The 24,074-nt window shown below is 37.9% G+C and overlaps 1 protein-coding gene across 1 annotated transcript; it reads left to right on the top strand.

Moving 5' to 3' along the window:
• The first annotated feature begins 10,852 nt into the window (after positions 1-10,852).
• Positions 10,853-12,733, top strand: LOC116179648 (protein TonB-like). The gene is made up of 2 exons (XM_031499457.1): positions 10,853-11,010; positions 11,528-12,733. Exon 2 carries the CDS (start codon positions 11,529-11,531, stop codon positions 12,285-12,287), a length of 759 nt encoding a protein of 252 aa, XP_031355317.1. The 5' UTR covers positions 10,853-11,010; position 11,528; the 3' UTR covers positions 12,288-12,733.
• The last annotated feature ends 11,341 nt before the right edge of the window (positions 12,734-24,074 follow it).

Here is a 24,074-nt window from a genome sequence, read left to right as displayed (position 1 = left end):
AGAAAATTGATTGCTCTTTTCAAATATCTTAAAAAAGCATAGATCCGATTCCGATTAAACCGGAAGTTGAATATGCGATTAGATAGATCGTAATTTCACATATTAAATTACATTTTTCGTATCTCGCCAAATAAAAAAGATATTGGAGGTGACCCTATTATCTGAAACGCACTATATAATATTGACTCTTTGATGGTGGAAAAAATGCCTTTAACTGATACGTGACGGCCTGAAAGGCTTCCTTATGCCATAACTGCTCGATAAACGCAACACTCCGACTAACTACCTTGTGAACTTTTTTAATTCGAAACATTCACTTTAAAGGGCGTAACAAAAATCTCTTAGAGCACCCAACTCGCTTTCTTCTACAAAAACTGTACAACTAACAAAACGAACTCTTCCCTTCTTCTATTTTCTTTCCTTCCTTAATTTTCTGTGCGTCTTCGAGTAAATTAAACACCTGTACTCACTACAGCGGAAAACCATCTGCGATAACACGTGCTTATCGACGCAGCGATAATGAAACCTAATCACACAGACCGGAGATGACATTTTTACATAATAATTAATCTGTTAACATGTCATTTCTTTACAGTAAGATAAACAAAATATAAAAATTACACATAATTAAATAAATAATTCTAACTAGAATCAATGGTGACTTAAAATTCAAATTATATGATTCGCATTCTTTTGAATTTCAAATAACAACATTTAACGCGTGCAGAAAATACATACAGGGTGACCCATCGTGATTGTAGATGTAGCGCAATACAAACATGCGTTTGCACAGAAATCCGTCCCTTGCTAATTTTGTTCTTTAGAGAAAGGCAAATAATAAGACGTATAGGTATACCATCAGTAGAGAGAGAATTTGAACTCGCAAAAGAAGGGCGAAGGAAAGAAATTTGAAGAACGTATGATGTGAAAGAAGGAAAAGTGGAAGCTAAGGAAGTGCGATAAGGAAACAATGTGAAAGAATAATGATCGATACTTGAAAAAGGCGAAATGAAAGCGTGAAGGATGCATGAAGAAGAGAATAACTAAATGAAGGATCTGTATCTGAAGGGGAAAAATATAAGAGGAAATGGCGTCTGTAATGAAGTGCTACCCCACCATAGGCTGCACCTTGTCGTGGTGGTGGGGCTTAGTAGTCACAATTTCGTGGCGAAGCCAAGCATCCAGGCAGGTAATTATTAGGCTTCACTTAAGAGGTGGGCAAAAAGTCATAAACTGGATTTTGTGTGGGTCTCGAGGGGGGGGGGGGGGTTAGGAGAGACAGTCCAGTCACATAAACCGCAAATAACTGCTTATCAGCACCTGAAGGGGTAGGCAACCAGCGCTGAAAAGGCTCAAATTATAGCCCTGACTGCGTTATGTGATAGTTACTGTGCCCCAGGTAGTCGACCCTAAATATTCTTGTTTTCACAACTATGGAGCTTAGTAGACTGCAAAACAAATTGTCCAGTCATTAGCAATCAACATTTACGTAAGCCCCCCCCCCCCCCCAAACGGGGGTTCCAGAGGAAAATGAGCATGGCACCAATTTCCATAGCTTTGTCCAAAAAGTTGAAAGGCGCTATTAATAATGATATTGAAAATTAATGTACGCATGCGCAGACTGCACAATGTCAACTTTTTTACTTATGGAGATATTTTTTGACATTTTAACCATATATGCTTCTAGTAAAGACAAGCATATCGCATATTGTAAAAGTGCGCAATGTCAAGATGTCAAGATTCGAGTATATTGTAACGGAAATGCTCCAGACATGACGTCGCCTTTGGCGCTCTGGAATTTTCTACGCGCGCGATTATTCGAGAATGTACTAGACTTACATTGCTTGCGTGTATAAATGGTTGCGGACCGAACATCGCGGCAGTCTACTATCGAACGAGTACGGACGAAACTTCGAGCGCGAAAGTCTGATATAAATAATCGATATAAATTGTACGGTTTTTATAGTATTTTAATTTTGTTTAATAAATATTGATATAAATCGAACCCGAATTTATAAATCACGTTACAATATCTATACCTTAACTTATTTTCCTTTGTGCACATAAATAGTTCGTTATATGACCATTCGGGAGTTTTGATCAATTCATGGAAAATGCGCTAAGGCGAAATCCTTTTTTCATTTTTTTTTGTTCAGACCATTTTCATCTCTGTATCACTCTAATATTTTGTCATTCTTTCAGATACAGCCTTCTCATCTTCCTACCTACCTTTTGGGTTGACTGAAACTTTTGTCCTATAGGTAAGTATGTGTTTATATTTTCAATTTTTTTCCCATTCACTGAAGGTGACAATTTGTGTGGTGAGTCTATGTATAGCTAGTATTATTTCATCTATGTAGGTACCTATACAGTGTGTCCAGGATATAAGAATGAACAGCATGGGGAAATCGGAAACCGTAAGAAACACAGTCGGTTAAATTCGAAAAAAAGCTGCGTATTTTGGAGTTTAGTAAAGGGTTTGAAAAGATTTCAAAATACTATGCGATCAAAAATGAGTGGCTGTCGAGTGTAATTTTTGTTTACATGGGAAATCGTATTTAACTTTAACTTCCAAAGGCGACTCGACAGCGACTCATTTTTGATCGCTTTTTTAGGTATGTCATGTATAGGAACCATCAATTTTGACATTTTGTCAACGCCTACTGCATCAAAATGTTAAACATTTAAAACTTAAATGATAAACATTTTCTTAAATGGAGATAATTTAAAACAAAGCTTTAGAAGGTAGTATAAAGATTTTCTCGATTTTGTTTCAATTTTGAATTTTTTTTGTATATTTTGTATATTGACAGAGGGGAGAAAATAAGATTCCTCAAATCGAGCGATGTGCGTTTATTAAGGGTAAACCGGTAGAGTTATTCAAATTGTTCAGATCCACCATAAAAACGGATTAAAGTAACAATTTAATAATTGACAAGATACAGTTAAACCTTCCTAGCAGAAATTTAAAACTGTGCTGACCATTAAATCTTTGGCGCACCCTGCCAAGAAAATTAGTATCTACGACGCGTTCTTAATTTTTCAATTCAAACTAATAGGTATAAATAAACCTACAGTTTTAGATATTAATTAAATTTCAACCGACAAAAAATTATCTAACGGTGTATTGACCTCAGCATCATCCAAGTCTTGTAAAAAAAGATACAAACCTATCAGCGTGGATACTTCTGCTGCAAATTAGACTATGTACGAAAGATGAAGTATGTCCATTTATTATCTTGTCAATCAAGATGAGCATTGCCTAATAAGTAAGTCTACATAATATGCAAACAAAAAATCTGAAATTTTAAGTTGTTTGTGACTTCCAGGTTTATAACTGTTAAGTTAAGTAGCCACTTTACTTAAGGTTGTCTATGTAAGTTTTCATAATAATTTCGTTGTGGTAGAGGTAATATAGGAATGATGGACTACAACCTTGATGGCTTCGATTTATTTTACAGATTGGACATTTTCTACAAACTAGCGTGCATACCAGTATGTAAAAAATGCGCGCAAGAACAGCAAGGGAATAAATTACCAGCGGGATGCATAAGAGATGAGTACCCTAAGTGATTAGCGATCTTAGATTAAAATGGTAGAATAGTAATCAGTCAGGTTCATAGAAAAGGTTATCGAACTATAGATTATTAACCTGCACTTTTAAATACACGGTGAGGAAGCATCAAGTCCCCCATTTAAAAATATTGCTATATTTTTGTAGAATTTTATAGGTAAACATTTCGCAATTATGTAAAGAACAAGACTCAAATTCGTCCGACTGAATTGCATAGGTTCTATAGCAACATTTATTTCTCAAAAAAAATCGGTAGAGGATGTTACTTAATTGCATTATGCTAAAAATCTCTTCTCACAGCAGTTGATCGAATTAAAAACGCCAATGCGCCGCGTGTAGGTTTATGAAGAGTATGCAGCAGTCTGCAACAGAAGCATTGACCGTGCAAGGTCATGGACACAAGTCAAATTTGAAGACGAGATAATAGTTGCAGACGTTAAAGTGCGTGTTAGACACATATAAATACATGGTATATACCTTACATTTTTATGGCACTATTAATAGCGACAAACTCTTCAATACAACTGCCGTTATTTAGGAATATATGGGGATCACGTTTACTAAGTTCAAGCGTTTTGCGATGCTGAACAAATGGCGCAAATCTAATAGATATCCATAATACAGCAATGATACACAACAGTTTTTGCATAACCAAATTGGGGAATAAGACGCAAATATGTACACGATGAAAGCATCTTGCATTTTCTAAACGAAATTGATGCTAAATGATGATTTTTTGAAAATGTGGACATCGTCCCGATTTAGTTATTACTTGCTACACTAATGGGGGACCTGTATTTTCTCAGCGAGCTCTCTACGACGTTACAGGGCCGAGGTTTCGTCCCTCATAGGTACCTACAGATAGCGATGCACGAGCAAAGCGCATTTTCATTTTTGAATTCATATCCCGGGATAATTTGTCGACAGAGGAAGATCAAAATGGTACCTATATGTGCAGATGAAGACGAATGAAACTCACTGCCAAGAATGGCCCTAGGCCTAGACGAACACGTATGTCTACTGAAAACCGCATGAGATCTCGTTTCCCTGGATGGATAGTTTAAGACTATTATCTATTGCATCCCGTAATAAATCAGTTTAAGGAAAATTACCCAAAAACAAATGCTCGAATTACATTTACATTTGTGGGCCCGTTACAGGGAGAGTGTATCTCGGTTTTCTCAATTTTGAAGGGTGAGGATGACATTTTCAATAAAATAATGCTCTTTTGGTTTAAAAATTCGAATTTACATAAAAAACTACGTATGTTTAATTGCTTCCATGGTCACGCGGAGCTATGGCTATAATATTAGATAATACAGTAAAAAGCAGGTGTTCAAAATGTCTTCCTTAACTTTCAAACACTTTCGCACTCTACATCTAAATAAATTTCGTACCCATTCTAACATTTCAGCTGCCACTTATAATAAGATGCAGAACGTATTCGGTCATTTCATGTCATCTGAAGTTGTATCTGTATAAACCCTCACAAAAAGAAATCCGGAAACTATTTTAGAAACATCTACCTTCGTCTCTAAAGAGGGTGAAAAAAATGTGATTTTCCTCGCTAGTGAGGAAAGTAACAAACAATTGCCGTGTTAACTATATAACGACATAGGTACCCATATCTAGAAATTGCTATATGTCAACCTTCATACGATTTTTCACTTTTGATTGTAGTTTTAGAAAAATAATGTTACGGGCCTGTATTGCATAATGGGGCGGAATATCCTAACAAAAGTAAAAATTTAAATCTTTTCTAATCAGAAATAAACCCCTAAAGCGGATCTAAAAAAGCAGAAGAGAACGTCGGGTGACCCTACGGGGTCATTGGATGTTTAATAGGTCCGTTACATGTTTGAACCGAATTGACAGTTATCGTGATCACGGACAGACGGACACCATGAAGTCGATAAAGCTTGCATCGCTTTGCGCTGCCGCTTAATAATACCATCCATACTTCCTTGCCCTTGTCTTGCCCAATTCTTGGTGAATAGTAATGTACGCTTATGAATGAAACTTATGCAAGTGTACCTAATATGGTCATAATGACTGATTTTTGACTCATTATCGCATCACTAGCAAGCCTCCTGGAACCTACATGAGGATGAATAGCTGCCGCCCTTAAAACAAAACCCCAACCGTCCTATCTCCCATCGTTTTAAATGACTTAAGTCAGCCATGAAAGGCGGATGGGACACAATCTTTCCGGGAAATATGACGTGTTTGTTCGAGAAAATTCTGAAGCGTTCAGAATCACTCGAGAAGAAGAGAATACCGAATAACTAGAATTATACTCATACACAATTACCACTGCGTTCTAAAAAAGCGGATTTTATGTTGTATTTTGAAACGGTACCAACATCGATCTGGGAAAGATGGTCATGAGTGTCTAAACCAAAATAAAGCCTCAGGATATTTAACACGAACGAATACAATGTCTTTTGCTGCATTGTTAACCATTTTGCAGAAGTTTTGTGAAACTGAGGCCGAGAGGTAATCATCTCAATCCAATACATTTACAATCTTATTTATGATTTAAAAAAAAAGATGCTTCTAGTAAAGACAAGCACATCGCATATTGTAAAAATTAGATGTGGGAATGCGCAAACGGCGCAATGCAACTCTCCTATTTATGGAAATATTTTTTAAAAATTTTAACCACATATGCTTCTAGTAAAGAGGAACGTATCGCAAATTGTAAAAATCAAACGTGAGCATGCACAAACTGCGCAATATCAACTCATTTATTATAGGCAAACATATCGTATATTTTTTTTATTAGCCCTCTCTTGTTTTGGGCCCTAAACAGGCATGCGCCCAATTACAGAGTGACCCGCATAATGCTATTTAGAGGTGCCTCTGCAGAAGGTCTTAAGATGGTCTATACTACTCCGGTATTTACCTTACGAATTAGAAAACCTAATTCGGAGTAGCCGGTAGAATGCTCGGAACTGGCCTAAGGTAATTTCCATCTCCGCCACAGATGAAAAATTCACCTCAACCCAGGTTCGAACACCCGACCTTCGGATTTATAACCCAATGCTCTTACCACTGAGCCATAAATCCTTGCATTTTAAACATTGGGTGTGACCTTTCGGGAACTATAGGGACTGATCAATTCTTACTCTCCTTAAGGTGCTTACGGAAGATATCGAAGTGATTGCGATAATTTTACTGTTAAGTGTAAACTTAAAAAAAACTCTTAAGTGAATTTAAAACAGCGGGAAAACCGGTTGTCGCAGTAGGTTTAGAATAAATTGGTTATGAATTTAGACGTAAGTACGTGTACCACTTCATGGCGAAAGAGAATGGAACTAATATGCAATAGAAGTCAGCACTTCCAGATAAGCTGGTAAGAAACGAGTGCACAAGTAGATAAGAATCGAAACCTCACAGTGTTGCCACGATCTCACAGGCCTCAAAAGTTGCGAAAAGCCGAGTACATGATGGTTTAAAAGCTACTTACAAAATCGAATGCAGATGGTTACAACTTTGAGGGATGGAAGCTACAGTGACTCTAACTTTTTACCTGTTAACATGGGGGTTCCGCAAGGATCTATCCTCGGACCGCTTCTTTTCTGTTTATATGTTTTCGATATGGATACGTCTTTAAACGGTTCCTACATCCACAGTTACGCGGACGATACTTACTTAATCTATCCTGTCCATCGCAACAATCTAAATTACTCTCTGAGAAACTTTAATGAGCAGTTAAATCGGTTCGAGAGATGGTCTGAGAAACATTCCCTAAAGATAAATCCTTCTAAATCTTCTCTGATGCTATTGGGAACACCAAAATCTGTTACTGCATTGTGGGAAGATGTGAACCAAAAATTATATCTGAAAGATTCCCCGCTTCAATTAGTTAGGGAATCTCGTAGTTTAGGAGTAGCAGTGGATTGTCACTTAAACTTTTCCCTCCACGTCAATAAACTGATTCAAATTGCTTACGCAAAGCTTAAATGTATATATCGTTTCAAATACGTTCTTCCACCAAAGGTCAAGTGGCAGTTTGTAGATTCTTTAATACTGTCAACTTTAGATTATTGTGACACTGTCTATGGTCCGTGTCTAACTAGTGCAAATAAGTCTCGCCTGCAAAAAATCCAAAACTCTTGCGTCAGGTATGCGTTTAACATTAAGAAATATGGACATATTTCCCATATTTATCATGCACATAGAATTTTGAACATGGGCGAAAGACGTCATTTACATCTTGCATGTCTGGTTCACAAAATATTAGCATCTGGTGAACCTTTATATTTGTGTAATAAGTTAAAATTTCGAAGTAGTATTCACGATCGTAATCTCCGTAACCCATTCTTTCTTGACATACCAAAGCACCATAAAACCCAGTTTCATCGTGCATTTACTTATTTTGCACCACTCATTTACAATAACGTTCCGAACTTTCTTAAATTATTAAGTCCAAACGGTTTCAAAAAACACCTTAGAGTACTTCTTTATCACTGAATCATATTTTTTTTTTTTGCTTTACTTGTATGCTTACTTGTTCTCACCTGGACTATCATACCATATAAATTATCATAAATTGTTTTAAATACTCCATCATGTTTTTGTACTTTTTTCTGTATCAAGGTTGGGATTAATAGCAGCCTTTGGCTGACACCCCGCCTAAATAAAGCCGTTATTATTATAATTATTATTATGGAAATACGGGATTAGTACCTATTGGTTAAGAGGGCATGCTTTCCGCAACAGTTGCGGTCAGGACGAGGAAGTCGTTTCGGAATTTTAGAACGGCAAGTGAAAATTTGGTGGGAGACAAGTATTCTTCGCCACATTTTTGAAACGAAACTATGTAAGTCTAGCACGACCATTTTACATCGCGCCAAAACTGTATATACGAACAGATTTGTCAGCCGCGTTGTCGTACGTGATATTTGATTGCTTTTTTACCAGTGGTCCCACTGAGGAAGGACAGCAAACTGCGTCCGAAATATTTGGATTACCAAATAAAAAAACTAAACGAAGTCTGTTTTTTTTAGCCTACTCACCCTACAAACCTTCACTTTATTGCGAAAGTTGAAGTTTTTCAACAGATTTCAAGTGAAAACTGTGCAGCAAGTTCCACAAAAATTATTTCTGTGTGCATTTTAAATTTGTTACAAGTCACTATTACGAGTTATCTAACATAAAGTGGCGTATTTAAGAAAAGAGGGATATTTCTTCCTGTAGTAGCCGTTACCGTGTTAAAATACGTGAGCGAACATTTGCGTTTCTGGTCATTATTGGATTATTGTGCTTGCGCGTAAATAAATTATTACCACGAAAGCGTTGGGATCCAAGGTGCAAAACATTTCGTTGTGCTACATTTGGAGTGGGAAGTTAAGTGAAAAATCCAGTTAATTAATCAAAGTTGTGCACCCAATTTGTTTATACGAGGTGCTAATAACTATATAAATAAAACGACACAGTTAAAAAGGCTAGACAATTGTTCCCTGTCAAAACCCTAAGTGGACTTTTCCCTACTACATAACATTGGTAACAATTCCAATAAACTCAATTGGAACTAGCCCGTTACAGGGGTCATTTTCAATAGGCTTCTTACGTGTGGCATATAGGTTAACTGTGCAAAGTTTGAAACGAATCGGTCCAAGGGTTTTTCCAGTTATCGTATTCACAGACAGACAGATCGACTCTCCTAAGCTATTGACAACATGCATCCGGGCGATTGTTGTCTGGTCTGTACTTACCTTTAGAGTTAACTTGTTCATTGTTATAATTAGTGTGTTCAAAGACCGAATAAAATCTGTTGACACCAAAGTGTTGACACATCCTACTTTAATTACTGAATGGAGAAATAAATGAATAGCATAAAATTATTTATGAATAATTAGATTTCATCAATAAGAATGAGAAGACCTTGTTTCTTTCTTCACTACCCACACTACTATATTGCAATGTATTACTTCTTTTCCCTATGTTGTTTAAGCAAAATTAATTTTGGTAATTATACCAATGGAATTACCTATATCTGGTGTTTTAAAAGGTTTCAACCTGAAATTTTAGAATATCATTAAGGAGTAAAGGAAAATTAATAGTATATGATACCATCCTAACGTGATATTCGCCGCCCCCAGCCACCTCCGATCCAAAAATGTAAATTACACCCTGTATTTTTTGACATATTGTGAAAGAGCGAAGTAGTTTTGGGATTTGCATATAATAAAACACTTGAACTTTGCACGATATTTACAGCAAGAGGTTCAAATTTTTGGACCGGAGGTGGCTGGGGGCCGCGAATATCCCGTTGGGGTGGTATCACATATACCTACCATTAATTGATGACATTCCAGAATTAAGTTTTACCGCGGACACCCGGTATATTACTAGTAGTTTTTGATATTGCACACATCCTCACGTCTATTTACAAATAATGTCCGACGTTACACAAGAGTAAGATGTTCTTAGATAAATGGCATGCACAATTAGCGCTTAATTTCCGAATAGGCAGTCTGGTAACCCATTTTCGTTCCATGGCCACTGACAAAAAAATTCTCATCGTGTAGTAACAACATAAAATACCAACACAAACGATTAAAAGGAAGAACTCAAACGAACTTGACCACATAGGTACCTTAGTATAGACATAAATGTGGAATGCAAACGCCGAGACACAGAAAAATATAACTTATATGATACCTGGCTACATTATGAATATTATTACCTTTATACGAGGCATTCGAAGAATTTGTAGATTTGTTGAAGTAAGTAGTCACAAAAAGGGACTCTTTTGCCTCAAATAAATAGCACTTAGGTACTATGGGTTAAAATGGCCTTGTTTGTCGAATTTACTTAAACAAAGCTACCAATATAAATCACAAAACGAGCGAGGAATAGTAACAAATTACAAAGAAAAGTGAAAACAATACCCTACTCGCTTGGTCCACCCCATTTGGGTTGACAAGAACAGATAGGTACAGAATTCACCACAAAAAAGCAGAACGGCTAGTCCGAAATGAAAATAATTCGCCCATATCATTTGGTACCCGGAGGCGTTTAAGCCATCTTTGGCATAATCAACGGCCGATGCACATCTCCGCATTGCGAATAAAAAAAATTAAAGTTCATTGCCAGAGCAAGCGATTCCCTCTAACAAGCGTCGGGCGACGCTTTTTTACCCATTTCAAAACGGCATGCCGCAAAATGAAATCAAGTTTGAAAATTATATTTCTCTCCACAATTTGACGAGCCTGATAATTTGATCAGAAAAGGAATCTAGTCCTTGTTCAATTGTTATAAGCGAAGGAACGGGTATAAGTAAGAGGGGACACGCGGTATAAAATTGAGCAACTTCGAAAGAGACTGCAACAAGTACCTGGTATATTAACTAGAAGTGTTACAGTGTCGTGCAGAAGATCTTTTTAATTCGTCCTCATCGGTGTAGTAGTTAAATTGCGCTCGAACAAGTACGTCATTTAATTTATTTCTTTACTTTAATTTTCAAAAATTTTTTTGCTACGACTGCCTTGAAGACGCGATGATCTCTTAAATTTGAGAATAAAATGTACAGTTCAAAGTGGAAGTTTTAATATTGTTGTCCTTTTTATTTAAATTTAATTATTACTAGCTTGATTGAGAGAACTTTCCGTTGCAGTCGTAGAGATTAAATAATGTCATGTCGTTAGGGGTGCAACAAAAATGTATTTCTCAAATTTCATTTTAATTAATGTTGCGTCAAACGCGCAAGCCTTTTTAATGCACCAAAAAGGTTAAAGACACATTGTTTCGCAGTGCGTTCATGACAATCAATAAATTTCTTCTTCCTGCACTTATTTAATTTGGACCTTATTCATCTCAAATGGACAATAATGCGACTTAATATAATTATAACATTGTGTCTCGTGTTAATTGTTTAAGTACCTCCACGAACGGCGCAATTTTGCAAAGCGCATCGGTTTAATACGACTATTAATATTTTTTCAGAATGAAGTACATCTTGGCGGCAATATTCTTAATAGGCACCACCTTAGCGTATCCCGTAGGGGAGGAGAACGAGTCGAAACCCGACGCTTCGATAATCAACCCCAATTCACTATCATCGGCGAAATCTCAAGAAAGTGACGAAGTGCCAAAACACAGCCATCACGATGACGAGTCGCATAAGGACGTCAGCCACGAACACCACAAGGATATCCAACACGATTCGTCAGAAGCAAGCGAAGAGTCCGAATCCATCGAAAAACAGCCCCCTAAACTTCCCGAGCCGTTACCCGAAATCCAACCGGAAGAGAAGCCATCCAAGCCCCTCGAACAAGAAGAGCCGAAACCGAAAGAAGAGCAGAAATTAGAGGACGAAAAGCCGCAGTTAGAAGAGAAATTAATAGACATGGTCGAAGCGGCGAACAAACCCGCAGCGATCGCGGCCGAGTCCGCCGGTCCCGATGACCAATTTGCAAAACGTGCAGAACCCGCACCAGAAAAACAAGACAGTTCGCCGCATTCCGACTCCATTCCCGGCGCGATAGAACAAGAAAAACCGGTGGCGGATGAAGAAAACGTGCCCAAAGATAACGAGCTTGTATCCGAAGGCAAATCCGATATATTAGACATTCCTCAAGATGCGCAAAAGGAGCTTAAGTCGCCGGAAAAAATCGCGGAGGAATTACCTAAAGAAGTACAACAGCCGATCGAGGGAAGTCTCGAGAAGGGCGATCAAGCTAAAGATGACAGTCCCAGTTCTTGAAATCGTTAAATAGGTAAATGAACTGTTTCATCTTTTACTCATCATTTCATAGGTACTATATTTTGAGACCTTAGGTACTACCTGTAACATTCCATTCAATTAGACAAAAATGAATTCATACATCGATAATTTAAGTCCCAGTCCCTATCTGCAATATTTGTATTTAGTGTAAAAGTTATAATACGTATCTATTGTATTTAAATATGATCTGGTGCATATTGTTCTTTACAGCATTTTATTTATTAGGTACTACTCCATGTCTATTTAAATATGCAGAGGTAACTTGGTTACCTACAGAACTGAAAAAAAAAACGCATGTATCGCTGTGACTATAACTTCGATATTGCACCGGTCTACCTAAGGGTTGATATTTAAATCTAAATGTAGGTACTTGTAGTTGACTGTAGCCTGTCTCAAAAGTTCATAAAATAAATGTACTAATCACATAACTAGTTTCTTTTTTTCCTTCCTGTGGTAAGTGGAAAATAATAATTAGACACTATCATCATGTTGTGCTGCAAAATAAAACATCTACTTGTCCGTGTGGTACCTATTAGGTACTTTTGAATTTAATCGAATGTATTAAAAATTACACACGCACTTTACTCGAATGATCACAACGTCCCCAACTCAAATCTAATTTTTTGATAAGGATGGACATACCTATGCCATCTTTTATGTTCGCAACGCTTATATTCTATTTGCCCCATAAAAAGTTGTTGAGTATTTATGAGTGTTTATAGGCCAACTAAGGCTGGAAAATATTGACGTTTTTTTATTGTTTGAAGTGTTGAATTCGAATTTTCACTTTGCTACTTCTTCGCTTCACCTTGAAACATTTTGCACTGCTCACCCACCATTGGAAAAGTAGGCACGTAATTTTTGTGTAGAGTAATAAAGTGCTTCAAGTTTGTCAACATCTTAAAGACGCCCAGTTTAGGGGCCTTTACTACGAGACAAGGAAATAACATGCAAATTCACGCTTCTGTTACTTACAAAATGACATCCATCTTCCGTTGCCGAACTAATAACTAGACTCGAGATCGTTCTACAATTTTAGCTGTCAATACACCCCAGCCTTTACGTTTATTTGTTAGGGGTAAAACCATTCCAGCCACAATTAATTCTATTTCCATTATGTAGCTTACAGAATCAGAATAGTGCGCTTTTGCGATTCCTTTCTTAAACTAAGTACAGGAAGGATTGTATGTTTCCCGCGAAAAATTCGCATTCCCGGAATATCCAACCCCTACTCACGCATTCTGCGGAGTTGCAAAAACGCGGCAATAAGGAGCGAATGGATCGGTTAAAAGTTAGGAAGTGCTCTATCTGATAGTAGAGTTTTATTGTTGCTCAGTCTCTTCTCTTGATACCTCGTCCTCTTCCATTCTTACCTTCCCCGCCCTCTTTCCCATACTTTCCTTGTAATGAAGTACTGTTTCCGGTCTTCTATTTGTATTTACCTCCCACTTATGTTTTTTAGTTTTTTTCTGTTTATCATCATCCAAAAGTCCTTCTCTGTTTTTACTTCACTTCACTTCGTATTCTTCATCTTTTTTTACTTAAATTTTCTTTTGTACTTTTTTCTGTTTATGATCATTGTTCTGTATCTGGTTCTCTCTTCTGTACACTCTCTGTCTCGCCATTCATCTCTTTTATTTCTCCTTTTACCTGTTTCCATGTTATTTCCTTTTTAATACTCCTCCTCCATTTCATCTACTTACCATTTTCTATTTTATTTTTTAACTCTTTCGTTCCTTCTCAGTTGCAGTTCCTTTTTTTGAGGCCCGCAAAAAAAATTGTCTCAGATCGACCCGGAAAATGAATTTTCTTATAGAATGTGGCATGTAGAATCCATAATTTCAAACAGTTCCAAGATTGGGCTACTAGTTCAAAAGTTACAGCCCTTTGAATTTTCTTTTCGAAATTGGTTTCTAGTCTATAACTTTTGATTGAGAAGTCTGATCGAAAAAGTATGAATTGTTTTGGATTCTACGCACCAAAATTAATAAGAAAAAGTGTTTTCCCGAGAAATTTTGGTGTAGTCGATTTTTGGTAAAAAAGGAAGGTTATACACTGCCTTTTTTGAGGCCCGCAAAAAAATTGTCTCAGATCGACCCGGAAAAAAATTTTCTTATAGAATGTGGCCTGTAGAATCCATAATTTCAAACAGTTTCAAGATTGGGCTACTTGTTCAAAAGTTACAGCCCTTTGAATTTTCTTTCGAAATTGGTTTCTAGTCTATAACTTTTGATTGAGAAGTCTGATCGAAAAAGTACGAAATGTTTTGGATTCTACGCACCAAAATTAATAAGAAAAAGTGTTTTCCCGAGAAATTTTGGTGCAGTCGATTTTTGGTAAATAAGGAAGGTTATACACTGCCTTTTTTTGAGCCCCGAAAAAAAAATTGTCTCAGATCGACCCGGAAAAAAAATTTTCTTATAGAATGTGGCGTGTAGAATCCATAATTTCAAACATTTCCAAGATTGGGCTACTAGTTCAAAAGTTACAGCCCTTTGAATTTTTTTCGAAATTGGTTTCTAGTCTATAACCTTTGATTGAGAAGTCCGATCGAAAAAGTACGAATTGATTTGGATTCTACGCACCCAAATTAATAAGAAAAAGTGTTTTCCCGAGAAATTTTGGTGTAGTCGATTTTTGGTAAAAAGGGAAGGTTATACACTGCCTTTTTTTGAGCCCCGAAAAAAAAATTGTCTCAGATCGACCCGGAAAAAAAATTTCTTATAGAATGGGGCCTGTAGAATCCATAATTTCAAACAGTTCCAAGATTGGGCTACTAGTTCAAAAGTTACAGCCCTTTGAATTTTCTTTCGAAATTGGTTTCTAGTCTATAACTTGATTGAGAAGTCTGATCGAAAAAGTACGAATTGTTTTGGATTCTACGCACCAAAATTAATAAGAAAAAGTGTTTTCCCGAGAAATTTTGGTGCAGTCGATTTTGGGTTAAAAAGGAAGGTTATACACTGCCTTTTTTTGAGGCCCGAAGAAAAAATTGTCTCAGATCGACCCGGAAAAAAATTTTCTTACAGAATGTGGCATGTAGAATCAATAATTTCAAACAGTTCCGAGATTGGGCTACTAGTTCAAAAGTTACAGCCCTTTGAATTTTTTTTCGAAATTGGTTTCTAGTCTATAACTTTTGATTGAGAAGTCTGATCGAAAAAGTACGAATTGTTTTGGATTCTACGCACCAAAATTAATAAGAAAAAGTGTTTTCCCGAGAAATTTTGGTGCAGTAGATTTTGGGTAAAAAAGGAAGGTTATACACTGCCCTTTTTTGAGGCCCCAAGAAAAAATTGTCTCAGATCGACCCCGAAAAAAATTTGCATACAGAATGTGGCATGTAGAATCAATAATTTCAAACAGTTCCAAGATTGGGCTACTAGTTCAAAAGTTACAGCCCTTTGAATTTTCTTTCGAAATTGGTTTCTAGTCTATAACTTTTGATTGAGAAGTCTGATCGAAAAAGTACGAATTGTTTTGGATTCTACGCACCAAAATTAATAAGAAAAAGTGTTTTCCCGAGAAATTTTGGTGCAGTCGATTTTTGGTAAAAAAGGAAGGTTATACACTGCCTTTTTTTGAGGCCCGAAAAAAAATTGTCTCAGATCGACCCGGAAAAAAAATTTTCTTATAGAATGTGGCCTGTAGAATCCATAATTTCAAACAGTTCCAAGATTGGGCTACTAGTTCAAAAGTTACAGCCCTTTGAATTTTCTTTCGAAATTGGTTTCTAGTCTATAACTTTTGATTGAGAAGTCTGATCGAAAAAGTACGAATTGTTTTGGATTCTACGCACCAAAATTAATAAGAAAAAGTGTTTTCCCGAGAAATTTTGGTGCAGTCGATTTTTGGTAAAAAAGGAAGGTTATACACTGCCTTTTTTTGAGGCCCGAAGAAAAAATTGTCTCAGATCGACCCGGAAAAAAATTTTCTTATAGAATGTGGCCTGTAGAATCCATAATTTCAAACAGTTCCAAGATTGGGCTACTAGTTCAAAAGTTACAGCCCATTGAATTTTTTTTCGAAATTGGTTTCTAGTCTATAACTTTTGATTGAGAAGTCTGATCGAAAAAGTGCGAGTTGTTTTGGATTCTACGCATCAAAATTAATAAGAGAAAGTGTTTTCCCGAGAAATTTTGGTGTGGTTGAGATTTGGTAAAAAAAGAAAGTGCGAAGTATTCCAATACTAAATATTTGTGAAAGTATTTGAGTTACAAATACTGCTTCCATAAAAGTATTTAATTACAAAGTATTTGAATACTAAAAAGTATTTACAAAATCGAATACTGCCCAGCTCTGCTCTTGTTGATATTTGAAATTAAGTCCGTGTAAAGTTCAAAGTTTGGTCGCCGTTCTAAGTCCATAGGTTGGTGTAAAGTTCAAAGGTTGTTCGCCGTTTAAAGTCCAAAAGTAAAGTTTGGGCCACTCCCCCTTCCGCCCCCCGGTTGAGAACCATCAGCTAACGAAAGGGATAGCGTGGAAGCTCGGCAGCGGTACTGGTTCAAATCCGTGCTAATAGTGTGCCTTGACATACAAATTAAAGAAATCCGATTTAATAAATGGCGTCAGTTGAATAGACGATGTCATTAAAAAGTTTGTTCGTATATAGCTGAAAGAAAGTTCACAAAACTTTGTTTCATTTATGCACTACTTTGTTGTACGGAATAAAGTTTACGTGCGCCCCATCGACGTTCGCACCGCGTAATTTAGTCACCTTTGGAATTTGACAGTTGTGCTTTTTGCTTCATCCTTTCGCCCAAGTTATGCGAATAGCTACGCGCAACTTACTGACGTGCTGTTTTCTTGTTGTTACAGTGGCGAAAGACATTAACGTTCTCGTCGGTAGTTCGATAGATCTCCCGTGCACGGTCGACACGGAACAATGCGGGGAGTTGCATAGTGTGAAATGGTACCGGGACACGTCGAGGATATACGTGTACAGCCAGTTGGGACTTATCTCCCGCGCCGAGGGGAACGCCACTAAAAGGTAGGTGGTGCAAGATGCAATTTTCGTAATGACTTTCTTAAGTAGTTGGACAAACAGAGGAACGGTGTATTCATATTTAAGTTACGGTGACGTCGCAAAGGGGCACACTTACTTGTGTCAACATTAAGAAGGCTTGCGGTTGCGGAAAATCGCAACTTAATAAATTTTGATATTTGCATTTATATTTAAAGATGCATTTCTCCTTTAATAAGACCTTAACTTGTAAAATTTGAATTGAATTAAACACTCTTCTGAGTGTCCTTAACATTCGTAATGATTCATTTACACGTATGAGTTAGTGTCATCTAAATATCATGATACTTCTCGCTTTAGACGATGGAACTTACAAAAGAACCAAAGGTGGCCACAATGAATTATTAGGATAAGCTCATTTCTGCCCCTGATCTAACTTAATTGCCCCACACACGTGTAAAATTTGTCACAGGTATTTTTGTCTCTCGCCTCAGGAAAATTCCTGTCGTCAGTATCGGATCAGGAATATACTGTAGAATGGTCGCCATTTGAGAAGTGACCCCTGAAATATCAACCCTGGAACCCTAGAAAATTCTTCCCTTGATCCCACAACAATGGACACCTACTAAATCGTAAATGGTCATTTATTTCTCTCTTGTTTTGGGTCTTTATGTATTTTACGAATTAGGAAAACCTAATTCGGACTATCCGGCAAAATTCTCGAAACTGATCTAAGGAAATTCCCATCTCTGCCACAGAAAAAAATTCTTACCTCAACCCCGGTTCGAACACCCGACCTTCCGACTATGTAGCCCAACGGTGTACCACTGAGACGCATAGTCAGAATATTATTATTATATTATAATTATGCGCAGGAGCACCATTTGTTGGTAACACATAGCGTGGTAGGTTAGGTGAGAAATCTTTAATCAGGAGAATATAATGTGCGAAGATGTGATTGAAGGTTAGGCTAAAGTGTTAGTGAGGTTAGGTTAGAGTGCTAGTTAGGTTAGGTCCTTCAATTACCTCCTAGCATATTATATTCTCCTGATACAAGATTTCTCACCTAACCTAACTAGCATTCATTACCTTACTTTCAATCCCTTCCTACCACATTATGTTCTCCTGATACAAAATATATCAAATCAATAGCATATCTCACCTAACCTAACTCACACTTTAACCTAACCTCACTAACACTTAACAAAACCTTCAATCACCTGCTCGTACATTATATTCTCCTGATACATTGTTTCTCACCTTAAGTCATAATACATTCGTATACTGGAGTGTCCATACCCCAGACCACTCGGTGATAAGTGGTGATCGAAGGGTAGGTTAAAGAGTTAATGAAGTTAGATTAGAGGGATAGTTAGGTTAGGTGAGTAATCTTGTACCAGGAGACTATAATGTGCGAGGAGATTTATGGTTAATATAAAGTTTTAGTGTGGTTAGGTTAGAGTGCCAGTTAGGTTAGGTGAGATATCTTTTATCAGGAGAATGTAATGTGCGAAGAGGTGATTGAAGGGTAGATTTAAGGGTTAGTGCCGTTAAGTAAGAATCCTAGTTAGATGAGGTGAGAAATCTTGTACCAGGAGAATATAATGTAGGAGGAGGTTGAAGGTTAGGAGGTATTAGTGGGGTTAGATTAGAGTGCTAGTTATGTTAGGTGAGTAATCTTGTATCAGGAGAATATAATGTGCGAGGAGATTGATGGTTAATATAAAGTTTCAGTGCGGTTAGGTTAGAGTGCCAGTTAGGTTAGGTGAGATATCTTGTATCAGGAGAATATAATGTGCGAAGATGTGGTTGAAGGGTATGTTAAAATGTTAGTGAGGTTAGGTTAGAGTGCTAGTTAGGTTAGGTGCTTCAATTACCTCCTCGCACATTATATTTTCCTGATACAAGGTGTCTCACCTAACCTAACTAGCATTCATAACCTTACTCGTACTTTAAAATAATGTTCAATCCCTTTTTACCACATTATGTTCTCCTGATACAAAATTTCTCACCTAACCTAACTCGCACTTTAACCTAACCTCACTAACACTTTAACAAAACCTTCAATCACCTGCTCTCCTGATACATTATTTCTCACCTTAAGTCATACATTCGTATACTGGGCTGCCCATAATCCAGACCACCCGGTGATAAGTGGCTATCGAAGGGTAGGTTAAAGAGTTAATGAAGTTAGGTAAGAGTGCTAGTTAGGTGAGGTGAGAAATCTTGTACCAGGAGAATATAATGTAGGAGGAGGTTGAAGGTTAGGAGGTATTAGTGAGGTTAGATTAGAGTGCTAGTTAGGTTAGGTGAGTAATCTTGTATCAGGAGAATATAATATGCGAGGAGATTGATGGTTAAGATAAAGTTTTAGTGTGGTTTGGTTAGAGGGCCAGTTAGGTTAGGTGAGATATCTTGTATCAGGAGAATGTAATGTGCGAAGAGGTGAGTGACGGGTAGGTTAAAGTGTTAGTGAAGTTAGGTAAGAGTGCTAGTTAGGGTAGGTGAGAGATTTTGTACCAGGAGAATAATATAATGTAGGAGGAGATTGAAGGTTAGGATAAAGTATTAATGAGGTTAGGTTATTAGAGTGCTGGTTTGGTTAGGTCTTTCCATCACCTCCTCGCACAGTATATTCTCCTGATACAAATTTTTTCTCCCCTAACTTAACTAGCACTCTTATTTAACGGCACTAATAGTTTAACCTAACTTTCAATCACCTTCCCGCACATTATATTCTCCTGATACAAGATTTATCACTTAACCTAACTCGCACTTTAACCTAATTAACCTCACTAATACTTGAATCTAACCTTCAATCACGCCCCAGTCAACAGAGAGTGCCCTTATCAAAGTAGAATTCGATAATTCTTTACATTGTTCTCCTATAACTGTCATGGTAGTCTTCGGGAAAAGTTATCGCATTGCTGGGGAGTTTCCCATGTCCCCCCAGACCCCCCGGTATTACGTTTTAGGTGAAGGACAGTCGTATCCTTCATTCCTGAAGAATACTTCCATACTTCAAGGTATCTTGGTTTCAAAGTTCGATGGTATCTTCTCAAAAATGATCGTATAAGTGGTAACACTAAACGTTTTTGGGGGTGAGCAAAACACCGGGGTGGCCTGGGGGTATGGAATACCCCCCAGCTAACAGAGAGTGCCCTTAGCAAACTAGAACCCGACAACTTTCATACTTATCTCCTATCACTTTCATGGTAGTCTGCGAAAAGGCAACCACATTGCTTGGGGGTTTTCCACACCCCCCCAGACCCCCCGGTATTACGTTTTTGGTTAATGACAGTCGTATCCTTTCTTCCGGAAGAATATTTCATACTCACAGCTGACCCGGGGTGCGCGATTTTGTTAGTCCGAGGTGCGGGATCATATTTCGGCAGTTTGTTCAGGGTCTGCCGACAGATGACCTGAGGAGATGGACTTTTTTGTCTTGGAAAGTAGGCCAAACTATCGATTAACGGTCACATTCTGCACGCACTTAGTTATTTAAGGTCAACCCGATGACCATACACAATCGCCGTTCGAAGTACAAAGGTTGGCATACAGTCCAAACTTTGGTTACCGTTCAAAGTCCATTCCTCACCGTTGAAAGTTCAAAGGTTAGTTACCGGTCAAAATCCAAGCATAGACAAGTGACTGCGCAATGAACTAAAAAGGTTAGATTCTGACTGGCATCATTAACAATAATAAGGATTGTAATTCAGAATTCCTTATAAACACCTTCTATCAAGTATTTGCTTTGCCTCTTTTCAAGACGGATCCAGCATCCGGGGTAAGTGTTATTTTTGTGGGTATGATACTGTAAACGTAATCGCACTTCGTATATAAGCAAAAGCTCAACAAATTAAATCAAGAAAGAAATCCAACGGGATGTCCCAATCTAAAACTTGCACAATACCTGCTTATACCGAGACGGCGGCGTTCGACGCGTTTCCAACTAATCCGAAGTAATCTACTACTCCGCCATGCGCCCCCAAAAAGTAGCGTTACATGTTTGCCGTCATTCTCGATGTTCAGATTTTTGTTTTCCCAGCACCAAGGTAATCTTGATTATTACATTTCGAATGCTGTCGTTCCTTTGAAAGGTTTTACGTGTAGTTTTCGCTAAGTTTGTGTATACTTGCGCTTCTTTAATTTCCATACGTAAAGCTTTCTATGTACTAGACTTTTCCACGAAAGCTCCCGGAATACATTGTCGGCTGTACGTTGAATAATTCCCGCTCGCTTAGTTAAGTGTCAATTCTTAATGTTTTTTTGACAGTCATCCGTATAAGTTAGTAGCGTCTAGATATACAGAGAAAAAAATTCAATTCGAATGGTTTTCTAAAGCGCAGGATGCATACTTCCATTGTGAGAAGCATTGTATTTTGTCGGTTTGGAAACGAGGAAGAGAGCAGAACGTTAAGGAAGTAAACACTTAGAGCAACGGCAACGAACGATCCCCCCTTTTTTATCCCACTTCCATAACATTAGTCCTTTCGCCGTACAATATGTTATTTCGCTCGAATTATTTAAGATCCTCCCAAACATGTTTATAAATCAACTTTATTTGTTCGAGCTCGGATTTAAATTAACAAGTTTGGATGCTCGGGAAAAGGGGGCGAGAGAGAGAGAAAAAACCGGCTACTGATGTGATGCTTTTAAGCGGAATAAAGGGAAATTCTTTTATTTATGGGCGAGTTGGAACCGGTCATGATTGTGTATTTTGCAATCGTACAGCGTGCATTATCGCATTAAACGCAAACAAAAACATTTTCCCGCCCCTTGATACATAATGAAACCGGGGAATGATATACACGTACAATCCGAACGTGTAAGCGGATCGATTTATTTTTTCGGCGGCGTATGAAAAGTGGAACGTATTTCTCAAAATTCGTTTAATTAACTCGGACAGTTTTTACCGCACTTCGATATTTCCCCTTGAGGAATTAATTAAATAAGTTTTGAAAATCGGACTAAGATTTATCGTGCCCCAAGTTAACGGGCCTTGATTGTAGAAAACTTTAGACAAAAAAACTAATTAGCGAGGCGATAAAAGTGAGGCTTGGGTTGCAATAACTGCAGCTCTAATGTTGTGGGGATCGCCTAGTGAGTTGCCAGACACGGAGCAACCAATAAGGCTTGACTTCTCCCATAAAAGGCACGAATCTACAACGGTGTGTGTATGTAATTACTTCTGGGCATGGAAATATTAAAACCCGCACCGTAACTCATATGCATGGCGCAGCAGGGATGTTAACCCCCAACAGCAAACCACAGCAGGACATCTGAAATAAGCGCCATAGGAATAAACACTGCCGATGCGATGTGTGCGCTTTCATCCGGGGCACAACGACGGAGGAGGATAATGTGGGAGCCGAGTAATCTGCTGTAAGTCTACTTTCATGGAGAATTAATGTAAAATCTGGGACAAAATCAAATTAATCACTCTAATTGCTCGACGTACTAAAACGGGGAAATTCAAGAGCTCGAGGAAGCGCATTGCGTATTTCGTATTAACTGCTCCGGATAACAAATGGGGAAGCGAGCACATTATTCAGCTGCATCGGTTTGGTGTCACGATCGGATTAAATTCGGGAAACACCAAGAAATGTCGCCGGTAATTCACACAAAATTTTTTCGCGTGTGTAAATAAATATGATAAATATCCTGTAGGTCGCCATACGGTAAACGGCACATACCATCAGGATCAAATTTTCGTAGATGGCTAATGATAGTTCGAAAATAAATAATCAACAAAGATATCCAGGTGTACTGCCGTCCAAGGGGTAGAAATACTCACCCCCCTGTCGTATCTCAAAAACGGCACATACTATCAGGATAAAATTTTCGTAGATGGCTAACGATAGTTCGAGAATAAATAATCAACAAAAATACCCAGGTGCACTGCCGTCCAAGGGGTAGAAATACTCACCCCCCTGTCGTATCTCAAAAACGGCACATACTATCAGGATCAAATTTTCGTAGATGGCTAATGATAGTTTGAGAATAAATAATCAACAAAAATACCCAGGTGCACTGCCGTCCAAGGGGTAGAAATAGTCACCCCCCTGTCGTATCTCAAAAACGGCACATACTATCAGGATCAAATTTTCGTGGATGGCTAATGATAGTTCGAGAATAAATAATCAACAAAAATACCCAGGTGCACTGCCGTCCAAGGGGTAGAAATAGTCACCCCCTTGTCGTATCTCAAAAACGGCACATACTATCAGGATCAAATTTTCGTAGATGGCTAATGATAGTTTGAGAATAAATAATCAACAAAAATACCCAGGTGCACTGCCGTCCAAGGGGTAGAAATAGTCACCCCCTTGTCGTATCTCAAAAACGGCACATACTATCAGGATCAAATTTTCGTAGATGGCTAACGATAGTTTGAGAATAAATAACCATAAAAAATTCCAGGTGCACTGCGGTCCAAGGGGTAGAAATACCCACCCCCCTGTCGTATCTCAAAAACGGCACATACTATCAGGATCAAATTTTCGTAGATGGCTAATGATAGTTCGAAAATAAATAATCAACAAAGATATCCAGGTGCACTGCCGTCCAAGGGGTAGAAATACTCACCCCCCTGTCGTATCTCAAAAACGGCACATACTATCAGGATCAAATTTTCGTGGATGGCTAATGATAGTTCGAGAATAAATAATCAACAAAGATATCCAGGTGCACTGCCGTCCAAGGGGTAGAAATAGTCACCCCCTGTCGTATCTCAAAAACGGCACATACTATCAGGATCAAATTTTCGTAGATGGCTAATGATAGTTCGAGAATAAATAATC

Source organism: Photinus pyralis, unplaced genomic scaffold (genome assembly GCF_008802855.1).
Source record: "Photinus pyralis isolate 1611_PpyrPB1 unplaced genomic scaffold, Ppyr1.3 Ppyr1.4_LG8, whole genome shotgun sequence".
Taxonomy (NCBI): Eukaryota; Metazoa; Arthropoda; class Insecta; order Coleoptera; family Lampyridae; genus Photinus; species Photinus pyralis.
The sequence above is the reverse complement of the archived record's forward strand: the minus strand, read 5'-3'. Positions and strand labels throughout refer to the sequence as shown.